A 22,268-nucleotide genomic window follows, 5' to 3' on the forward strand; every position below is an offset into this window, starting at 1 on the left:
GAATTCAAAGATTATTCGTAATCCCGCGACCCCGTTCACGGTGGATTTCGATCCAATTTTCGTCTCGGACGCGTCTCAGAGACGTGTCGCACGTGTCGATCACATATTCGAGATTATCGACGGCTTGCAGTTTATACTCGCACGCACACACGCACATATTATTATATATATATATTATAATTTATAATATTAATATATCCTCTTGAACATTGCACAACTTCTCGAGTGTCGCATAATAACACATATTATATTATATTATGGTCGTCGTCGGCGACTAAAACACGAAGTACTGCACGTATTATATTATGCACTGGTACAACAGGTGTAGATGAGTACCTGTTGTACCTGCATGATTTCGAGATGCCCTTCAGGCGTGCTCGGTGTATAATACTCGAGTGTAGCACACAGGCAGGCGGTGGTCATCGTCGTAGGATAATATACGATATATAGTAGTAGGTTATAATCTTGTCATTTTTATCGTCGATAACGACCACCGTTCGGTGTTAACGTCAAGTACTAGAGTATCTCATGACTTAGTTATAATATAGTTATGATAACTATATTAAAACCTAACCTTTACAAACTAAATTCACAATTTGTGTAGTATAATGTATAGGTTAAAAACGTTTTCTAAAACTAAACTAATAATTGTGATTATACATTTGCAGCTGGTACAACGAATGTGCACCATATATCGTGCGTATTATTTAAAATTTAATCAAATATTAAATATTATACTAGGATATAAATGATATACTATCGTTTGGGAACTCGTGTAACATACTCTGATACTCGCATATATACAGGTATAAGTACTCGGGTTGTGCTGATAGAAAAAAAATAACAAAATAACGTAGGTCACATGATAATAATAATATCGTCTAGAACACGCACATGACCGTACTCACATACACACACACGCGCACTACACACACTATACAGTGTATACACTTAATATATATATATATGTGTGTGTACGTATGACGATGACAGCCACCATGTAACACAGGCGGACGTGTCCTCTCGGTGGTCATCGCACCAACACACATAGACACACATACACACACACACACATATAATAATGTATAACCATACCGTGTGTAACCATGCAGAACCATTACGCACGCACCGTAAAAATGACACCCTCCTCGCACCTCCGCTCGAAACTCCCTCCCCTGTGACCCGCCACCCATTTGACCGTTCGCTGGCAATCTGAGTGTGGATAGAATCGTTAAGTTACCGATGGTGGAAGATTTCATAAAAGTTTTTTCTTTAACGAATCACAAGTTTATTGTATAAATAATATTCTACATTATAATATAAGCCAATTTTATTTCTGACAAAAATTTCAATTACCTATCTAAATTTTAAGTCCCAGGACTCGCATTTATTTTACGTTATTTTTCTTATTTCTGGCCATAAAAATATCGTACTCATAAGTTGAGAAATCAATTAAAAATATACCAATTTAAATTTTAAGTATACCATTGGATTGATAAAGTATTTTGTTAACAATAAATAAGTTATTGTAGAAAAAAAAATGATTTTTTTTTAGCCTAGATAGCAGCAATATATTATTATACTATTATACTATATTATAGCCTATATTCTATATAAGTATAATATTAGTTTTTTGATAATATTATATGTTATTTAAAATGTATACTGGAAATAAAAATACAATTTTGATAGATGTATATTCGTATATTCGGCCGTCATGTGTTTTGATTTTTGTTCTTTGCCTTTAAATCAAAAAAATATGGCAATTATTGTATAACACAAAATAAACCATTCAAATTAAAAAATGTTTATATAGGTATTCGTAAAAATGTTATACTTTCATCTGAAGCTATTAATATATATTATTTAGTATTTGTACTATGTGATGACATCATCTAATTATAGATAGTTTATACCTACCTAACATAGGTAATACAGTTCAAAACAAGTTGCGTAAAACATCCAAATTATGAATTCACCGGTGCGTTTTTGACTTTTGAAACACAATAATATTATGCCCGAGTTACGCCATCATACTTGAACTAACGGACTTATTATTTTACATGGAATAAGCACACGATGAGTTGTTTAAAATGTTCTAGAATCAGTACCTAAATATAATAAATAATCCCATAATTTATATAGGTATAAGTACGGATAATGTTATAAATTATTTTGTTACACGATGGAAAACTTGGTTACCTTTATGCCACGCTATCTATGCAAATAATTATTTAAAAATATGTTTGAATTATTATATCGAATAATAAATTATGGAACTGTTTAAATTATCCCCCCTCCCTCATGTTATCAATTTTATAATAAAATATTTGTTTTTGTAATATATTAATATTTAATATGTTAAGATGTTTTCAACCGATTTCCTTCCACATCTACTGTAGTTTAATATCGTCGTGTCACTAACGCTCACTTAATGTTTTATTTTACACCGGTAGAGCGTTAAAAAATCGAACTAGACCGGAAAAATGTATTTTAGATTTCTCGCGATTGGGGGGAACAAGACTTAAGCGGAGTAAAGTCAATAGTCCATGATACGCAGATATAAATTGTACACCGTGTACATTGCACGTGTTTGTATAACATCATGTACGATTCTCGCATATGGACGCTGTATACCGTGACACACTGGAAAACAATATCTAAGACATTTTTTAATCTCCTTAAAAGGAAAAAGAAAACCCCTGAAGATTTTAATGAAAAGTATTTTTGCGGTATATGTCGATATGATACTCGTACATTGTATTATAATTAATATTTTTAATATTCGACAATTCTATCTAGGTATATTAGTTAATAACGGAACATGTCAACAAGACACTAAACCCATATCGCATAAAAAGTGATAAAAATTGAAGGTCAACATGTCTCGTTGAATCTCGTAGGTGACCTCAAATGCGTCAGAGTATGTATGGCATGACCAATATTTTCCAATGGGCAATACCAACTTTTTGAGATTTTTCTGACTACATAACGGCACTCGTTCCTCTTCGTCATAAGTTATACGCTTTTTACGCTTTGTCGAGAAATAGGTATGAATATTAATACTGAATAGGGACAAAAAAAAAGAAGAGCTATAGTCAGTCATCTAGCAGGAATCGGCTGATATTGGTTTATTCTTCTCGACTTCCTTGTAAATTATAAAAATAACATAAATATAAGTATAGGTACTTGAATTATATATACGCGAGTATGAACGTATAAACACTTGAAAACTCGTACGCTTAATTTTATTGTTATCGATATTTCTGTTCACTTGTAACTTGTATTGTTATTTTTGTGCATGAACAATTAAAAATATCAAGTTGGATGGAATAATGTACACCATATCGCCATTCGCAAAATTTAACTTAATTGATGAAAATATTTGAACATTTATTCACTTGATTATTTTTATCTGCAAGTGAATTATTCAAACATTTTACATTTTTTATGCCTAGTTTATTAATTAATACTTCAATCAAATGATCTACATATTATACTTGTTTAATAGACGTTTTTATTGCTTTTGATTTAAATCTTTACGATTGCAGTAAATTAATTTGGATTAAGGTAATAATAACAGGTTGTAAAAATATGATTATAGGTATACGAATATATTATAATTGCCAACTATACTAACAATCCTAGCTGATATCCATACAGGTAATACCCTTTAATCGTTTATTTATAACAATATCGTTTTATACCAATTATAATTCCTATTGATAGGTACAGCATTATATAGGATTTGGTGCACGTGTTATTTTTTAACTATTTATTATAATGGCACACTTCTCTAATCTTCATAAACAATTTTTTATTAATATTTTTTATTTATTAGTGTCTACTTAGGTACTCAGAATTTTTACAATGTTGCAATAAAAATATTAAAAATAATACATAGGGAAGTAATGAAATATATTCTTTATTAGGTAGTTGTCTTGTTTGTCTCCGTGGTCTTATCTTGGAATAGAAGTAGGTATATAGTTTTAATCCGGATATGGAGGTTTTTCTCTGATTTTGAAGTGGGCGCTCCTTCGGTTTAATTTGGTCTGTCGTGAAAATTGTTGAATGTTGATAGGGTAATTCCTTGTCGTTAATCGTTACGAAGATGTTTATTTCGTATGAATCAAGACAATTTTAATACTATTCTCAGGAATTTACTTTGGAGAGCTTGAAGTTTTTTAATATTTCTTAGGAAATATAAATAACGAAATGCCGCCTATACCTGTACCTGTACCTTACAAAGTCCTCTATTTTTCAATCATCGTGTTCAATTTCACTGTTGAGTCACTGTGATTTTAGGTAGAACGTATTTTTTGTGAACGATTATAATCGTAAAAATGTTCAGATGTAGATGCTTTAACAAGCTATCGTTATCATTTTTATTTGGAATTGCTATGCACGTATGTAATAATATTTTAGACGATGAGGTTAGACGTAGTATACTATTATCGTACCTAATGCGCGTATATATTGTAAAGTATGCGCGAAAAGTAGAAGAGGCGTATGTATAATGTACGTGAACAACAAAAGCAACAAGCCGTAAAAACAATATTATATATCATATATTAAAATAATATGCTATTGCGATAATACAAACATAATAATATTAATATTATTATTAGTAGTATTGTTTTTAATTGTCCATATTTTGCACCGTGTTAATGTATACGCTCGTAATCGGCGTAACGCGCATGTAAAACTGTAAAAGATAACAATAGGTATGCGATAGCCCAACCGGATAAACGTATTATTATAACGCGTGTATATGTTTAAAAAAAATAATAATAGCAAACTAACAAATAAAAAAAACTTAACCGTAAAACCCTTCACATGTGAATAATAATGTATAATGTGCCGGTGTGCCGTATCGGAAGACAGTAAAAAGGTGACAATATTTTTAAGAGAAAAACTTTCGAGAATAGTTCTGGATATCTATCAATCGCGAGGAATGGATAGGAATAATATTAAGTAATCTACGCAATTTATTGGTTTTGTCGTCAAGAAATGTATATCATATAATTATATTATTATGTAGGTATACCAGACTGCATTTCAGCGACCATGTATTAAAGATTTCTATGGCCTTATATAATTTATTGTTGTCAAATATAAAATAGACAATATATACCATATTATGTTTCCTCATGTATGAAACTTCTTTTAATGACCAGACTGTTTTTCAAGTCCGATTCAGAAAACTGTTTTTATCACTATGACCACGTGCAACAGGTATACTTTTTATATACTAATATGTATATATGATATTATATAACTAATAATAATAATATAATATAATATAATATAATATATTATATTATAGTGCTGCGTGTGTGTGTATTTATTTTGAACAGGCTCGCGTACGCGTGAGAGCGTGTGTATGCTCTCGTAGATAAGACGCCCGTGTGTATATCGTAAAGTGCACCATGAGCGAAACGAGTTTATCGCTAAAATAATAATTATTATATGATAAGCTTTTTTTTTCGAGGATTGAATGTCAAACGTGACCCGTCGGAAGCGTTGGCGATAAGAAAAGAAAGAAAAAAAGCGCATTATTATTGTTATCGTTTTTTTTTATTTTGGACAAAATTCGTGGACAAAAAATACGTTGTATAAAAAATTATACGCTGCTGTTTACGTAATAATACATAAACATCTTTCTATATATATATATACAATATTCACGATATAAACAGTGAATTCTGACGAAACTCGAAAAATTGGTTCGTCGACAAGCATAATATAATAGTGGCCATTGGCCAATGAGATTCTACCAAATATTAATGAAATGACGTTGTGAGGTGACTTGTCCCGATCAATCGTTTTATTCGTTTTGGTATACGTAGGTATTCGTTTTACTAGAACTTATTGTTATTATGCGTACCAAGGTACAATATATCCAACACGCCTTTACAAATTACAACGTCGCAATATAATTTAATACATTTTATTTTAGTATTAAATAATTGGATTCTTGAATGTGCTACACTACATACACCTATACTCTGTCCAGCAAGAGAACGCGCCAATACTGCGCATCGCACCTAGTCACCTTGCTAATTAGGTACTATCGAAACCGATTCCCCTATGGCAGGATGCGCAGAAAAACAGATTTTGGTCAGTTCTCTCGCTGGACAGAATATACGTGTTGTTTTGTGTGTAATCACTAATCAGCTATCAATTGCTGTATTTATGATTATGATGTATGATAATTTGAAAAAAAATTAATCTCTAATTATTATTATTTATTACCTAATTGTATTAGGTATATTTACGCGTTTATGCTCACTAATTTTTGTTTACGTTATTGTCGTTATTAAACAATTAGTAATAAGAGCTACTTATGTAAAATTGTCCATTATGCAGAGAAGACTCAATTTAATTCTCCATAAATACAATACTATATATTTTAATTTTTTACTTAAGTTTTACCTTATAATCATATATCATAATCGTATCGGCTGTATGCAGGTAAAATATTGAACTAGGTAATAAATACTATAGTATACACCATCATTGTATTAGAATACAGCACAATGCCACGTGCACACTTTTTGTCGAAATAATGGTAAAATAAAAACATTGATTTTGCGTAATCGTACACCGCAGGTTACCCCTACCCTCTCTCTCTTTCTCTTTATCTATCTCCATACCTCTCTTACTCTTACCCTCTCTCACTCTCACTGTTTCTCTCTCACCTATGTATTTAAAGTGCATATTATAAAGTGTCCGCTTGAACATTTTACCCAAGTCGTCGACGTGACAAATAATAAATGGCTGCGCTCCGCACCGTTCGTATTGGCCGGTCTGCGTATTGGGTCATTAAGCGGACGCTATTGGACAAACATCGCGTAAACGGTAAAATCGGTCGAAGTCGAAGAACTTAGACTTTTGGAATCTTCTCAACCGACTGAAAGGTTTCTCCTTTTACCTATACGTTCCTCCCATAAAATTACGATAGCTGCGTAGACTGTGGAATTTCTCGATTTTTACGCGAAACTCGTGAAATCTAAATAATGACATTTAATTAATTTACCTCCCTTCACACCTCCTTCCTTTTTTTAATAAGCACGCAAAAAACTTATCGAGACAAATATTTTTTATAACATTTCAAGATTGACAGTTACATACTGGTGCAGCATGGCAATCGAGAACACGGCGATTACGAAACAATTTCGATCTCGTCGAATAATAATCAACCGCTATATTATTATAATATAGGTAGGTACATGTAGCAGCATTAGTTAAACGCGTATAACTGTACATGTTTTCGTACCATATAGGTACTAAAAAACACTAAATTTGTTTAAAAAGATAAGGTCTTATTTTTCGTGACTTCGATACAGAATACTGCGTCTGTGTATAACGAATAGTTTTTATACAAACGGAATTTAGTTTCGTAAAATGTAGTCAATTTTCATTTTTCGGCGTTCAACTTTACTCACAAGGAATAATATAATATAATATAGACACTTTTATTGAATAATCAACCGAAAATATTTGGAACCATAATTTACATAATATATCAAAATCTATTTTTCGTTACTTATTTTTATTGTAATACTTCAGTTAGTTATACTGGAGTCTGTTGCAACAGTCGGATACTCTGATCATATAGTATCATGGCACTCTATATAACTACAGTAGTTCGTATTCGTGACAGACATGTTATAAGGATGTATTTTATCGACTTATTGTAATTTTAATTTCTCTACGGGGCAACAATTTATAATAAATTTATCTATATAATGAAAATATATTTTGTGTTCTGGATGTATTATACGTTAAATATTTATTATTTTGAATAATAATTTATCATTGCATTGTCCTTAGCTTGTTTTTGATATTTTTAAACTGTATACGTTTTCCACAGAAAATATCAATAATATAGAATTAAATACCCACCTAGGCACCTAATAACGTTTTTGCATATTGTACATATACTACTTGTACGAGAGCAGGGCCGTAACTAGAGATGAATGGGCCAAGGTAAGAGTTAAATTTTGGGCCCTTTATTTCAAACCTTTATGTCTAAAAAGAGCCCTTAAATTTAATACTGAGCCTATTGGGGGGGTGTACTGCACCCCTAGTACCCTCGTTTATTTCAGCGCTACACCAGAACGTATTATTGCCCATTTTTTCATATTATTTAATTTTTTTTATATTTCATATCCATTCCAATTTTTGATGCACGCGGTACTCAATAGTAACAATATCGCGGGGACAGTGTCATTATATTATTTAGAACGAATGCGAACGCTTTGTCTACGGGTATTTATGCAATATTAATGAGATGCCAATAGTATACGTACCTATATACCTATAATAACAGTCTGTACGGCGGTAGGTACAGACAAATAATAATGAAATAATTTGACACGCTTAACAATGGTAGAGGTTAATTTAACTGATAAGAAAGTAGTTTTCGGTATAGACCGCGTAGTATAATATTATATCGGAGGCCCCATCGGTAATAGGACGTTAGGTAGGTATATATTATAATATATATATTATAAAGTAACCATATATGCATATATATATATATATATATATACATATATGTATACTATACGTAAATTATAATACACATACTGACTGTAATAGTACTCGTTGCATATAAAATATATTATCGGTTTTTAATAGAACGTTGTTCAGGATATAATATAACGTGCGTTGTTACTCGTATAATATTATTATCCCCAATGTTGTTATATAAGCTAAATTATTGCACGTGACTCATAATTTTTTTAAACATTAAATCACGCTTAACAATGCGTCTGTAATAGTGGAGTTATACTAAAAACATTTCGAAAGTCGCTCTTGTTTAGTTGTATATAAATATACTTACTTATTACTTATTTCTATCTCGTCTAAATATTGATTGATCTACAGCTCATCGGATTTCAAAATTATAAATAAACAATAAATAATTATCAAAAACCTAATGATGAAATCGCTTTACGTCAACTCGCGCCTTCTGACATTTTCACTGCGTTATTCCAGGGTATATACTGTAACATAGTGACTATATGATATTATGTGTGCGGTTTGCGGCGTGTCTGCGTTTATCGTTGCACTTTTACAATATATAGGTAGGTTCGTTTTAACATCAACGACATCAACTTACTTATTAATAGCGGGTTACCTCGTTTTTTAGTAGAAGTTCAATGCAAGTACATCCTTAACATTCAGATTTTTGTTTATTATTTACTTGTACATCAATAGCCAAATCAATACTCATCGTATCGTACTGAATTCACCATGACCATGAAAACGTTATGTTGTATAATGTATAGTGCACATTGTATATAGTTTATATTATATTATTATGTTTGACGCTTAAACTTGTTTTAAAAATGTCAGGGAAATAATATTATATAGTCTATATAAATGTAGCCATTTATTATTGTCTGGTTACAGCATTCGACTCACATTGACAGTATCATATTACTATGCAAATGATGATTAAAAAAATTAATTGATACCTGGATTATATTAATTATTATATTACTTTCGTGATATTGTATAATATAATATTCTAACATAATATTTTACGTACAGACTACAGACACTATTTTGTCAAATGACAAATAAAATACGTCTAAATCGCGTACCTTTAAACGTACCTATAAACTATGTGGAACGGATTTAGTAGAGAGCATAATAATATTATATAGTATCATGCGTCATTTGACAGATTAGTGATTAATTAGTACTACAAAAAGAGTGTGTGTCGAAAACGCTAGAAAATATTTTATACGTCGTCAAAAATCACAACATTGCAGGTCCTTTTAACCTAATCAAAATATTTTCTAATACACTGCATTCGCTAAATAATATATTGATATATAATTGTGTCATATATAAATATACATTCGTCCATTTCTATATTATGATATAGTCGATTATTGTCTGCTCACATTTCATAGTTCGCTTACAAAAAAAGAAGAGGTAGGTACAATTATACCGGTTACAATTTCTTTTACCTATTCACTTTCGCTTATATTAAGTAAATACAAGTAACTTACATTTCAAAGATTCTTAGTCATATAATGGAATAACTAAATTTGGGAATGTGTGTACATTTTAGCAGGTACCTACTAATACATTTTTATTTTAAGTTTATTAATGTTCTTTTAAACGGTGATAAATATTTTTAATTGATCATCCAGATGCACATTTTTTTTTTTTAACATTTTAGAAGTTTATTTTGTTTTCAATATTAAATTTAAATTTAAATTTAAAAAATAACAAAAACCGAAGTTATTAAATATTAATCACAGTCTTGGAAAAGTACAGTACCCATATAGTTTTTCCGAAATCATAGCTTGAATACGAATATATTGGTACGATGGCTCAAACAACAATCACTTCAACTATGCTAGTATATGCTTATTGTTATTGAAATATCGATTGGTATTCATTGACACTTGACAGCACCTGCATAGTATAATCTATCTATAGTTATTTAAATAGCTAAAATAGCTTTTTAATTAATGTATAAGTTTATGACCAAAAAATCTGCAATCAAAAATCTGACAGTATTTAAGGGTTTCTTTTTGTTTCAGGATAACCGAAGATTTTAAGTTACAAACCCATGGTTTGGACTCTCCGCACCACCAGGGGTTGTACGGGGGTTTAGGTCACTCACCCACTTCCGGTTCGCCTTGCTCTGTGTACGCATACCAACCGTACCATCGAAACTACGGCGCCGGCCAGTTCCATCAGTCAACGGCCGCCGAAATCCAACAGCAGCAGCAGCAGATACCAGTGACCCAAATGGTGGTACCACCTTCGCTATCGGCGCAAAAGTCTTCGGACGACGCGGCAGCGGCTTGTTGGCTGCAGCATAATGGCGGTGGATCGGCTTTCGAACACCACCTGCACCACCAACAACAGCTGTCATCAGCTTACCAGTCGCACCACCAGCAGCGGCAACAAGATAACAACGGCATGACTGGAGGCAGTCAACAGCAGCAGCAGCAGCAACAACAGACGGCCAAGATGACACAGCAACAGCAACAGAAGGCTGTCAAGGAGCAACGAATCCGGAGACCCATGAACGCGTTCATGGTATGGGCGAAGGTGGAGCGAAAAAAATTGGCTGACGAAAATCCCGACTTGCACAACGCTGACCTCAGCAAGATGCTCGGTGAGTACCTTAAAATTAATAATTATATATGTTAATTTAAGTTATTAAGGGGTGGTTTGTAAAATAATATGATTCATTAGTATATACCGTTCAAAGTTATCTTGAGTGGCTCTGAAGTTGTAAAGCTATACTGTTGACCCAAAACATGTTTATTGACTTTAGAGACCACTATTGACCCATACACCTAATGCCCAAAATTATTACAGAGTCGTGCATTTAGCTATACATTTCATACTGACACTGACTACATATATGTAATATTAATAGAAGTAATATTTATTATGTCTTATGGCCGTTCGCCATGGCGCAATCTAATGAATGGTCATAGTAATATTATTATTCTATTTTTATATTTAATATATAAATTATTTTATACTTTAAATTCTTTACGGATACTCCGTTAGAGTTAAGTTAATGAGTCAGTAAAATAAAATTATAATAGTTAATAAATAATTTAGTACACATCTTACTATTTTTGCGAAACCTTGTCGGATATTAACTAGTTAAGCATCTTACTTCGAGTGGTTTATTTCGGAGTGTTTTTTATTTTGTCTTTTGAACTATGTATTAGAAATATTTATATATATGTAATATGTATATATATCATAAAATAACATACATGCCGTTCAAATAAACTATAGTCCATTTGCTGTACTTTGTATACGAAATGCAAGTCATATATCTTGGGGATAACGAGAGGCTATAATATATTATATAGCCTCTATTTACAATAAATAAAAAATGAAAAGGTGCATGTTTAAGACGCTCATATATACAGGGTGACTCTCGTAGATATGGCATATTTACACATAATTTAATCGTACATCGAAAGACTATATATTTCGATTGTATCCGGTCGTCGTCAATCAACTGCAGCATGTATACACATATTTTATCGAAAATTCGTTCACCTGCTTCGCACGACAGTAATTTTTTTTCTAAAATTCACTTCGCCCCCACACGGTATTTTAGGTAGGTTCCTATAGTTATTGCGACCCGTGTTTAACAACAGTTCCGTCGCAGCTGTTTTGGGTCGCAGCGGCGCTATAATAGATATGCGCGCGGATAACATCGACGCACACGGCACACCTGTTACAATATTTTTAGACGGTGGATAATCACCTAGTCGGGGATAACTGTTCAGTATAGGTCTTCGTGCTATACGCGCGGCTAAAACAATAGGGTAGTAAGTCGCTGAAAGTTACGCAAGTAAAAAATAAAATAAATAATATAACAAACACACAGACTCATATATACGACACGTCACGCACACACATACGCGCGTGCGTCTTATATACATAGTCGGTATACATTGTCTTTGTCCTCTATTTGTACAAAGGCGAGATGATATATATATATATATATATCATATATACGTAAATTTTTACCGAGCAACACGAGCTCGGTATCTTATTGCGCGCGCCAAACCCGACATATCCATATAAGGGCCAAATGCATTAACCTCGCGACGACAGCAGAACAAATAGAACAAAACGCCCCTGTTTGTATTTAAATCGAGTATCCCTTTTTCTTTATTATTATTACTATTTTTTTTCTTATCTAACTTTACTCTTTATTTCTCTTTCTCTCGCCCTTCACTCGTGCTGAACTCTTCTGCCTGTACCACTGTATCCGCCGCCTTGTCTGTACCATTCGTTTAAACTTAATATCATATCATAGTTTTATATTTTATTAGAACGTTTCGTACGACGTCTTTGGCGATGTCAATTAAACGTAAGGAAATTCGCGTACTCACTGCAATATTATTTACACACACAGTCAAACCGGTTGTTACCTTAGAAAATTCGATATAACGCATCGCCACCGACTTTGTCGTCCTCATATCTAATCCTTGCGCAAAGTAGTTTTTATTTTTTTAACGCAATACCTATATGATCACCCTTGCGTATATATATATATCACGTACAATGATAAAACACCGTCGTTTATGAGTATAATTATATATATAAAAATAAAATAAAAACAAACACATTTTACGATTACACTCTGCGAACATAATGTCCACAATCGTTTTTTTTTTTTTACATAGAAATGTGTCTGACACAAATGTATATACTTTTATATTACACACCACGTGATTTGATTGGCAAGTTTATACTGTATAACTGTGTCGTACCGTTGAAACTAATAATTGATACAATATAAGTATCGAAAGTAAAACTATATTATTATTTCGTGTCTGGTATAAATATTCAGAATATTTTAAAAACCAAACGGATGTCTAATAAAACAATAGATGGTAATCAAAATATCTCTTGTTCGACTGTGTTATTTGCTCGTTTCAATTAAAAACTATACACATTAATAATATTGATAAGATCTTCAACAGTAATCGTTCTCCGGTAACATAAAAAAACACACTACCGTATATAATAAAAAGTGATATATTCATTGATATAGTATAATACGGTTTTTTTTTTAAACCATCGTATAAGCGATTGATTTTGAAATGTATCTGGATATACACATAGTGGAGTTCGATTTCAATATATTATTATGCGATCGGAAACTCGATTCTACAAAATAATATAACTATAAAATTGCCGGCTAACAATTATATGTTGTTGTATAATAATATAAACTTGTTTGCATACTGATGAGCTTATTATCTTATTTAAATTTGCGATAGGTGGACATACGTGAAGGGTATCGTGCATGACAATAATAGTTGAATTTATTTAAAAGGATCAGACGTAATTGGTATTATTTTCTCTTCAATGCGTAACTCTACTTAGGTACATATATATGTACACTAGTTCCTGCCGATTTCAACTCGAATTCCCAAACAAACCAATCGTTTCATATACTTAAAAAAAAAATGTATCAAATGAGAATAGTACAATATGTTTAGTAGTACCTGCATAGTGATTAGTGATATGTACATAGATGATTTAATATCAAATGTTAAATACATCGATTAGATCAATCGCAACTCTCATGGCATTAGTACGGTTGTATCTTGAGTGTATATATTTGATTTTGGACACTAATCGCAGACACAGTATTGTGGCAACAAAAAAAGGCATTTCCTCATAAATTGTTTTAATATATTCAACGAGATATAAACGCGATTCAACACGTTCGACTTCTCGTATATAAGTAACGGTCGTCACAGCTTGACGATGCTCGTGTAATGACGAGTACATTATTGTTTTAGCGCTTACGGGCAGACTTTATAATATAATATATTAATATGTACAAAACGAACATTTGAAACGCACCGAATTGTCAATCTTCTCGTCGACGTCAGCACCGTCCAGTCTCATGATTTCGTTATTTTTTTTATCCGGTCCCGTAATCGTTTCGACCGAAATGTTATTTTTATTTTCGACACACAGTGAAAACTCGTAAAAATATCGTAATAATATTGTACCTATATGTACGCGCGTAATATTTACGTATAATATAACCAGCTATATTATATGATTTCGGCCAGCTGTGAAAATAATAAATAAAAATGAAAAAACGCTTTTCGAACTCGAAGACGTTTAAAAGTCCACCGCCGCCACCACATAAAAAGATAAGAAGGCGGTTGAGCGGTTTCTTACCATATATATTATATATTATTATAGTGTATAATATAGGTATATAAAACGCTGCATATCGATATATATATATATATCGTAAGAGGCGTTGGCCGAGGCAAACACGGTGCGTACACACCAACAGACCAACATTGGAGTTCATAGGTCACTTCGACTCGTTATGTTTTATGGTTCTGGTTACATTTTGCGTTTTTTTTTAATCTTAATCCTTTTTCGCGCGCTCTGACCGCAACTCAGGTAATGTTATTAGGTATATAGGCATACTTAAACGTGTCTTTTACTTTTGCCCCCCACTACCAATATATACAAACACATTTGCACACACACACACATATACGAATATACACACAAGTATGCTCGGCATGGCTCCTCCGGAGTGGGTTTTTATTTTTTTTTTTCAATTTGAATGTTCGCGCTTCTCACTTGACTACCAAACGCTGCCGCCACAGCCCCCCGCGGGGCATAAAGGATCCGTGGGCGCGGCTCCTGCTGGTGACAACAAGCCTTCCGGCATGTCCTTTATTTTATGGCTCGAAAATAGTTGTTGTTTCTTTATTTTATATTTTCGGTAAATTTTTTATTTCGTTTCATTTCTGTTTTTTTTCCCCAATATTATCGCAGTTCGAATCGGAACATATCTAACCGTCTTAAAAATCCGTCGTACATAAGTTCGGAAGACAACATAATAATTTTGTTCAAACTTGTTTTTCTCGAATTTTTATCAATTTTTCTAAAATAAAATCACGGAGTTTGTGTGGCTTATTAAATCTCGTATCTCAAACGCGACAACAAAAAGTTCAGATCACAAATATTTAAAACGACACGCGGTCGAGATACCCATCTCGCATCGACTTACAGACATACAGATCTCATATTATACATAAAATAACTCACTTTTTTTCTGTAAATACCTTCCATCAGTGAGCGTATTTTTACACGAAAATTGTTGTTTTAAATTACTCTAGCGGCGGTGACGACGGACGGCTACGTTGTTGATGAGGAAGTATCATCAGATTTATTAGGAATTTGGTTTTTTGAAGCTCACTCGCAAATCATACGTCATACACGTGGTCGGTGTTATAGTATATGTGTACAAATGTTTAGTATTAATATTTTAACTTGATGTAGAACCGAAATTATACCCTTGCACTTTACCTACTGTTGTGTACTATTGTTAAGTCATGCACAACGGTATTACAAATTGTTTCGCTATGTAATAAAATAGTATACACTACCGCGCATACGGCATACCCAATAATGTCTGTAGGTATAGGCCATCGGGAACTGAAGGAATACACTCTCAAGGTCCGAGATTAATTAAGACGCCCGGCCGGATCGGTTCGGTTGGATAGCGCAAGGTTATAGACGAGTTGCACAACCGTCATAATATATGGACCCGCCGTCGTATAGATGTATACACACCTATATATATTTTTTCTCCTCTTTTACTTCGAAAATTGAAACAAAAGATTTGAAAAAAAAATGTATTAAACCCCGACGGTGGGGCGACGGCCGTTGGGACGTTTATATTAATTAGTTATGTCATCGACGTTATTCTTGTTAGTTATTGTTAATTTTTATTTTTACAACAATTAAAATATTATGCATTATTTTTATATTTTAATGTTATGATGTATTAAATTAAAGATAGGTTAACGATAGGTACCTACCTATCGTCGTCGTAGTAGACTATATTATATTATTATGATACTGCCGCCGCCGGGAGACCCAGCGCGTACGGCTCCTGTCCCGGGAATAAACACCGACGAATGTGTGTACTAATAATCTATTAGTAAGTCTGGTGTATGTAATAACTTAAGATTTACCGGTGACGATAATGTATACAAAGAAACCGCTATTGTGTCCGGAGCCACTGCGTAATTTATGGTTTTAAAATGGGTTCTCTCTAGAAGCCGGTATATAATATGTGAGATGAGATTTATATATAAACATACCTACACACACACTAACGCGCACACACACACACACACACGAGAAGAAACTGAACCAGAATAAGGTACCGTTTGCCGCCAGCATATGTTGGTGTGTGTGTATGTATGCGTTATATGTATATATATATACTTACTATAACATGACAATATCGCTGACAGACCGCCAGAGGCATGGATTCGGCGGCAGCGGTCGCGGCGGCATATATGTATACGGTTTTCTTTCCATGTATATGATAATAATATTTGTAATTTAAATCAGCATTATAGTATAAAGATCTGGTTTGTGTGCGCAAAGAAAAAAAAAATAACAATATGGGTATACACATTATTTCATATATTATACCTATATCTCAACTGAACCCTCTAGCCGCGCAGCAGTAGTATCGAAAGAAAGATAGTCTTGCTGGAATAAAAATGTCAATGTATGACAGTCGCTGGCCATTTGTTCGCCGATCGTGTACATTGTGTATGTATATTGTATATGTGTTTGTGTGTGTGCATTTTTTCCTATTCCGTTTGTATAATATAATAAAGTTAAATAAACGGTCGTCTCTTGTTCTTCGATTAATCGTAAACGCATTTGTATAAAATATGTGTGCGTATAATATTATAGATACCTTTTGTAGATATTCTGTTTCTTATTTTATGTATTTATATTACCTACATTATCAATTATGTATATTATGTGTTGTATCTTTCATTTAACCGTACAACTCGTCTTGCTAATAATTATATTTAACATTTCGAACGATTCTTCATATATCATATATCATATATTTGGAATCATCAATGTATATTGGGCACATTTCAATAGGTATAACCTATACGGCCATACAATTAGGTTTACTTATAAGTTATAACTTATAAGATATCAATTAAAAGGAAGAATTTATAAATTAATATTAAAATAGTGAAGATTTAATTTAATTACAATGCATCCTACCAGTTAAACCCAATATAATTGAGCATTGCAATATATATATCTATTACATTATACGAGCGTATTGTAGTACTTGAATTTCACTTGCAGGCCAATCCAATTGTCCAATTTATATTTTTAATTTAACAAAATGAATATTATATGTGTTATAATTATACCTATAATATATATATATATATATTATATTATGAATAAAATATTAATTGACCTAGATTAAATTCAGTACATAACACTCAAACTACCTAGATACAAAAACATATTTACATTAATTTGAATGATGTTAATTAAATTAGGGCATTGAGTAGTGGATAATAAATTAATAATCGAATAATCATTGCAAAACTAAACTACATATATTATTTTTTAAAGGATATGCATGCACTTGTTTTGAATACAGAATAGCTATACATCGACTACAACGTCCTTATATATATTCTTCGGTTCACAGGTTAACAAAAAATAACCCATGTGATATTCATGTACAATAATATATTATTTTTGTTACTGTCGTTATTTTTATAAAATCCCACAAGTTTGTTTTGATTCCAAATAATTGTATATACTTGTCTACTAAAACTTATCATTTTAAAATTTATTTCAGTATTAACGGTTCAAGGTTAATCGCTTTCAGTCGACATTTGTAATTTTTTTAATTCAAATCTGTGCTTGACATTCTGCTGGGTGATTTCTCACAGAATAAAAAATTACTTAACAGTACTTGTTGATAAACAGACCTGACCAATAAGTCTAGAGCACGCATGTACGAATCTCCTTCACAGACGGTTTGCCGTCGCGCGCTCCACTTGTTGCGCGCCACCTGCGCCTTTACAACTCTATATACACGTCACGTTTAATGTGATTGACGCCGAGTGCGCGGCATTCCAATCGTTCTGTTTTACAGACGCCTTTCGGATTCTTCGTTATTACTTATTTGATCATTATAATAAATACGAAATATGCGGTGACGGTGAAGGCGGCGGTAGATTGTGCAGCGTATTATCGATTGGTGATTTATGATTATACCTATATGAAATAACACCTCTCGGCGAGAGGTTCAAAGCGAAATCCCACCGCAAGTGGCCCTTTTACGAGCTTCGACTTCTGCCCCTCTCTCGATCATTCTTCGTCCATAAATTCCTATAATGTAATGTCTAACTCTGTCTAAACGTTTCACGCTGATTTTCTTAAATTTTCCCATCACTTTTAAATAAATCCGTGTATCGTCAGTGCAGTGCGTATTGTACCACTACTATATTATGGTTCGCAGAACGGCGTCACTTTTTCATTACATATAAAATTTAAAATTCTTAAAGACCCAATAACGGCTTTTGTGTTGTTTTCGTCGTCGTCGACGAACATGAGTGGGTGTTATTATAATAAATATATACCTACTATCGGTGCGGCGCAACGACAATTGAGTAATATCGCACATTGGCGACAGACTAACAAATTAATACGAAAACATGACTACATTAACGTTTACGACTTAACGAGTATACCTCTACACCATTATCGAGGGCAAAACAAAAAACAATTTACATTTACGTATTGTCCTGCTTAAAATCATTACTGTCAAGGTTTTCGCATGTTGTGAGATATAAATATATCTTATATATATAATATTGTAGCTTTGAGTACGCGAGTGTGTGTAGGTGGATTGAGATTATGTTTATTGTTTTCGAGGGTCTTATATTTTATTGTATATAATAATATTAACCAACGTTTTCTAACACCCACTAAAATATTTTAAGACTAAGATTTAGTCTGAATTTTTTTTATAAATTACTTAAACCTCAAAAGTATTTTGCAGTAAAATGTTGTTATTTTAGAACAAGGACATCGCATAAAATTTAACGTCGACTAAAGTTGTATTATTGTACTGAAACATTTTTTGACAGGCATTTTTTTTTTGCGGAAATCTCCCTGAATTATGAATATTCGTAAAATGAGATGTAATTTATATTACTCACGTTTAAACATATAAAATTGCACAATTTATATTAAATTTCTTTATGATGATTATTTCCAATAACTAGGTAATTTTTCTTGAGAAATTGCAACTGAAAATTATTCTAGATTTTAGAAGTTTGAAGGAAATAAAATTATCATCTTAATTAATTTAAATGTATATTTACTGCAGAGTGTACTTTTATTCAAAATATAATTTTTAGTTGCTTCAGTGTTGTTAAGGAACGCGTTCCTGGAAATGATTATTTTTTATATGAACGATTGAAGGAACTAATTCCTTATTTTTAGGAATAAGAACTTAAATATTATAATATTTATATAGGTACTAATATTATATACCATAATATTTCTTACCATCAGTAAATAACATATTAACATCTGATTGCTTGGGGGCAGATCGCATTAATAATATTTTGGACAATTATGAGTTATGATCTTGAATCATATTTTATGTTTTGCAATTAGTTTAATATAATTAACATTATGTATTTGATATGTGGTAGGTATACACTATACACATATCATTTAAAAATACAAATCAATTTTATTAATTATTCATCAATTATATATTTATACAATGTTTTGCGATGGGGTAATAAATACTAAATTTCGAATATGTGTAAAGCTTATAAATGACAAAAGATTATTTTATATTTAGGTATTATTTATATATTATATAGTGTAAACGCCTAAAAGTTGTAAGACCTATTATGCAGCGCGTTATTCTATTATTTTTTATTACATTTTCCAGACCTACTCTTAAAATAAATTCTAAGTTCTAAATTCTAAATAACTGTTACACACATATGGCATATCCATAACTACTTTTGCATCATAAATCTTTTACTCTCTGTAATATTATTCTCTATAATCCTCATTTATACATATGATATGTCGGGTTGATCGAGACTTATTTTGCTACTGCAAGACAAAACTGTATAGGTAATTCACGTTCACAAACAAAAACGTGAATACTCGAGAATTGGACAATGGAGACGGCATGGAAAAAACTGCCCCGACGACTGTTTCATAAATATATAAGATATTCAAACTACACTAGTGCTGTAAACAGTATATTAGGTCGTCAGTCGAGGCGACCGTGCGGCTGTGCTTACCACAGTGGACCACAGCAAAACCTCACTGGATTTAGGCAACAGTTTTCCGTTAGCGTCGTTCCGCGGATTACATCGTGTGGTTGTAAAGCCCCCGGTCTTCGGTACGCTGGTAAGATCGGGCAATTGCAACCGGTGTCCAATACGTATACGACATACCTACTCACTCTTGCCGGTTTTGCATTATTTTTCGTTGGTTGACCAAATTATAAGTCAATCATGGCCATCGCGATCCATTTGCTCTGCAGCGTCAGACTCGATCAAACCCTTGAACGATTTTGGCGTCGCTGTCTCTGATTGTATGTGTGTGTGTGTATAGTGTTGTGCATTGTGACGAAATGTTGACAAAACTTTTTTTGAAAGAGCCTCCATATTATTTACAGACTCATAAAAGTATGAAACGCACCGCATGTTTCCCAAGTGTAACAAAAAATAAAAAGAATAATTACACATTGCAGTCTTCGCCTATATTAAATACACTGGTGCCTCATTGTAGGAGTAGCGACAATTGTATACGACGTTCTTTTAGAATTTATTGTATATTTACGTAATTACGTATAATCTGAGTATGTTATTGTAAAGGCTTGCAAAATCCAAGTATAAAACCTTGATAAAATAGTTATAATAAAATAAGCATAAATATAGGCATAACATAGGTATTATTAATTATTATTGTGCAATTGTGCATCGTCGTCGCTTCGTATATTATTCATAATCAAAATGATAAAATGATACTTATAGACTTATAGTGATGTAGATTCTATATAATATTATAGGGAAATACGGAATTGGTTTCCGGGACAAAATAAAGTGTTCGAATTGTTTCCCGATCTACAGGATTTATATTTATATCATACAACTCTTCAAATTGCTCTTCAAATATTATTAAAAATGTTTAACTGTAACTTTCCACCAAAAATATGGGCAGAATTTTCATCTAATTCTGGGCGATCTACATATTCTTGCGAATCATTTGAAGGAAATAACTTCATTCAGAATTTTATAATAATAATAAGGTTACTTATAATAAGAATAAATGTAAACAAATATAAAAAATTATGAATTAATAATTCTATGAAAACGATTATTTTCCTGTAATTATTTCATTTTTCCTTAGAGGTTGCAATTTTCCATTACATTTATAAAAAAAATACCTAATTCGGTAATACTTGTCAAATGGCATGCTTTGTCCTCTTTTATTATATGCTTATCAGTTATCTATATACGAGTGTATAATATAATAAACGTAAACTTCAAAAGTAAGGTTGATTACACTGATTCTCGATGTTATGTGTATATTATATATAGGTATTAAACACGTATCTAACACTGCCTATACATAGACACTATACCTGTGTCTATAACTAAGAAAACAAATTCAACGAGCACAATTTACACTTAGACGATAAATATAGACGTGCATAAAAAAAAAACAACTCAACAAGTGTCGTCTACGTGGCGGGGTTTTCGTGACAGCATTTAATATACGAGTACGTATATATATTTAACTTTACTATAATATACATAGTATATATTCACGTAAATCGCTTGCCGACAAAGGAAGGGACGTCCGTG

At 32.3% G+C, this 22,268-nt stretch overlaps 1 protein-coding gene across 1 annotated transcript in view; it reads left to right on the top strand.

Annotated features, from left to right (window-relative positions):
- LOC111032635 (putative transcription factor SOX-15) overlaps positions 1-22,268 on the top strand; it is an 80,632-nt gene that overhangs the window by 7,281 nt on the left and 51,083 nt on the right. The window contains exon 2 of the mRNA XM_022313033.1: positions 10,572-11,155. Within this exon, the coding sequence (XP_022168725.1) occupies positions 10,572-11,155 (584 nt within the window). The remainder of the gene's footprint in view (positions 1-10,571; positions 11,156-22,268) is intronic.

The sequence above is a fragment of the Myzus persicae genome, unplaced genomic scaffold (genome assembly GCF_001856785.1).
Source record: "Myzus persicae strain clone G006 unplaced genomic scaffold, MPER_G0061.0, whole genome shotgun sequence".
NCBI lineage: Eukaryota > Metazoa > Arthropoda > Insecta > Hemiptera > Aphididae > Myzus > Myzus persicae.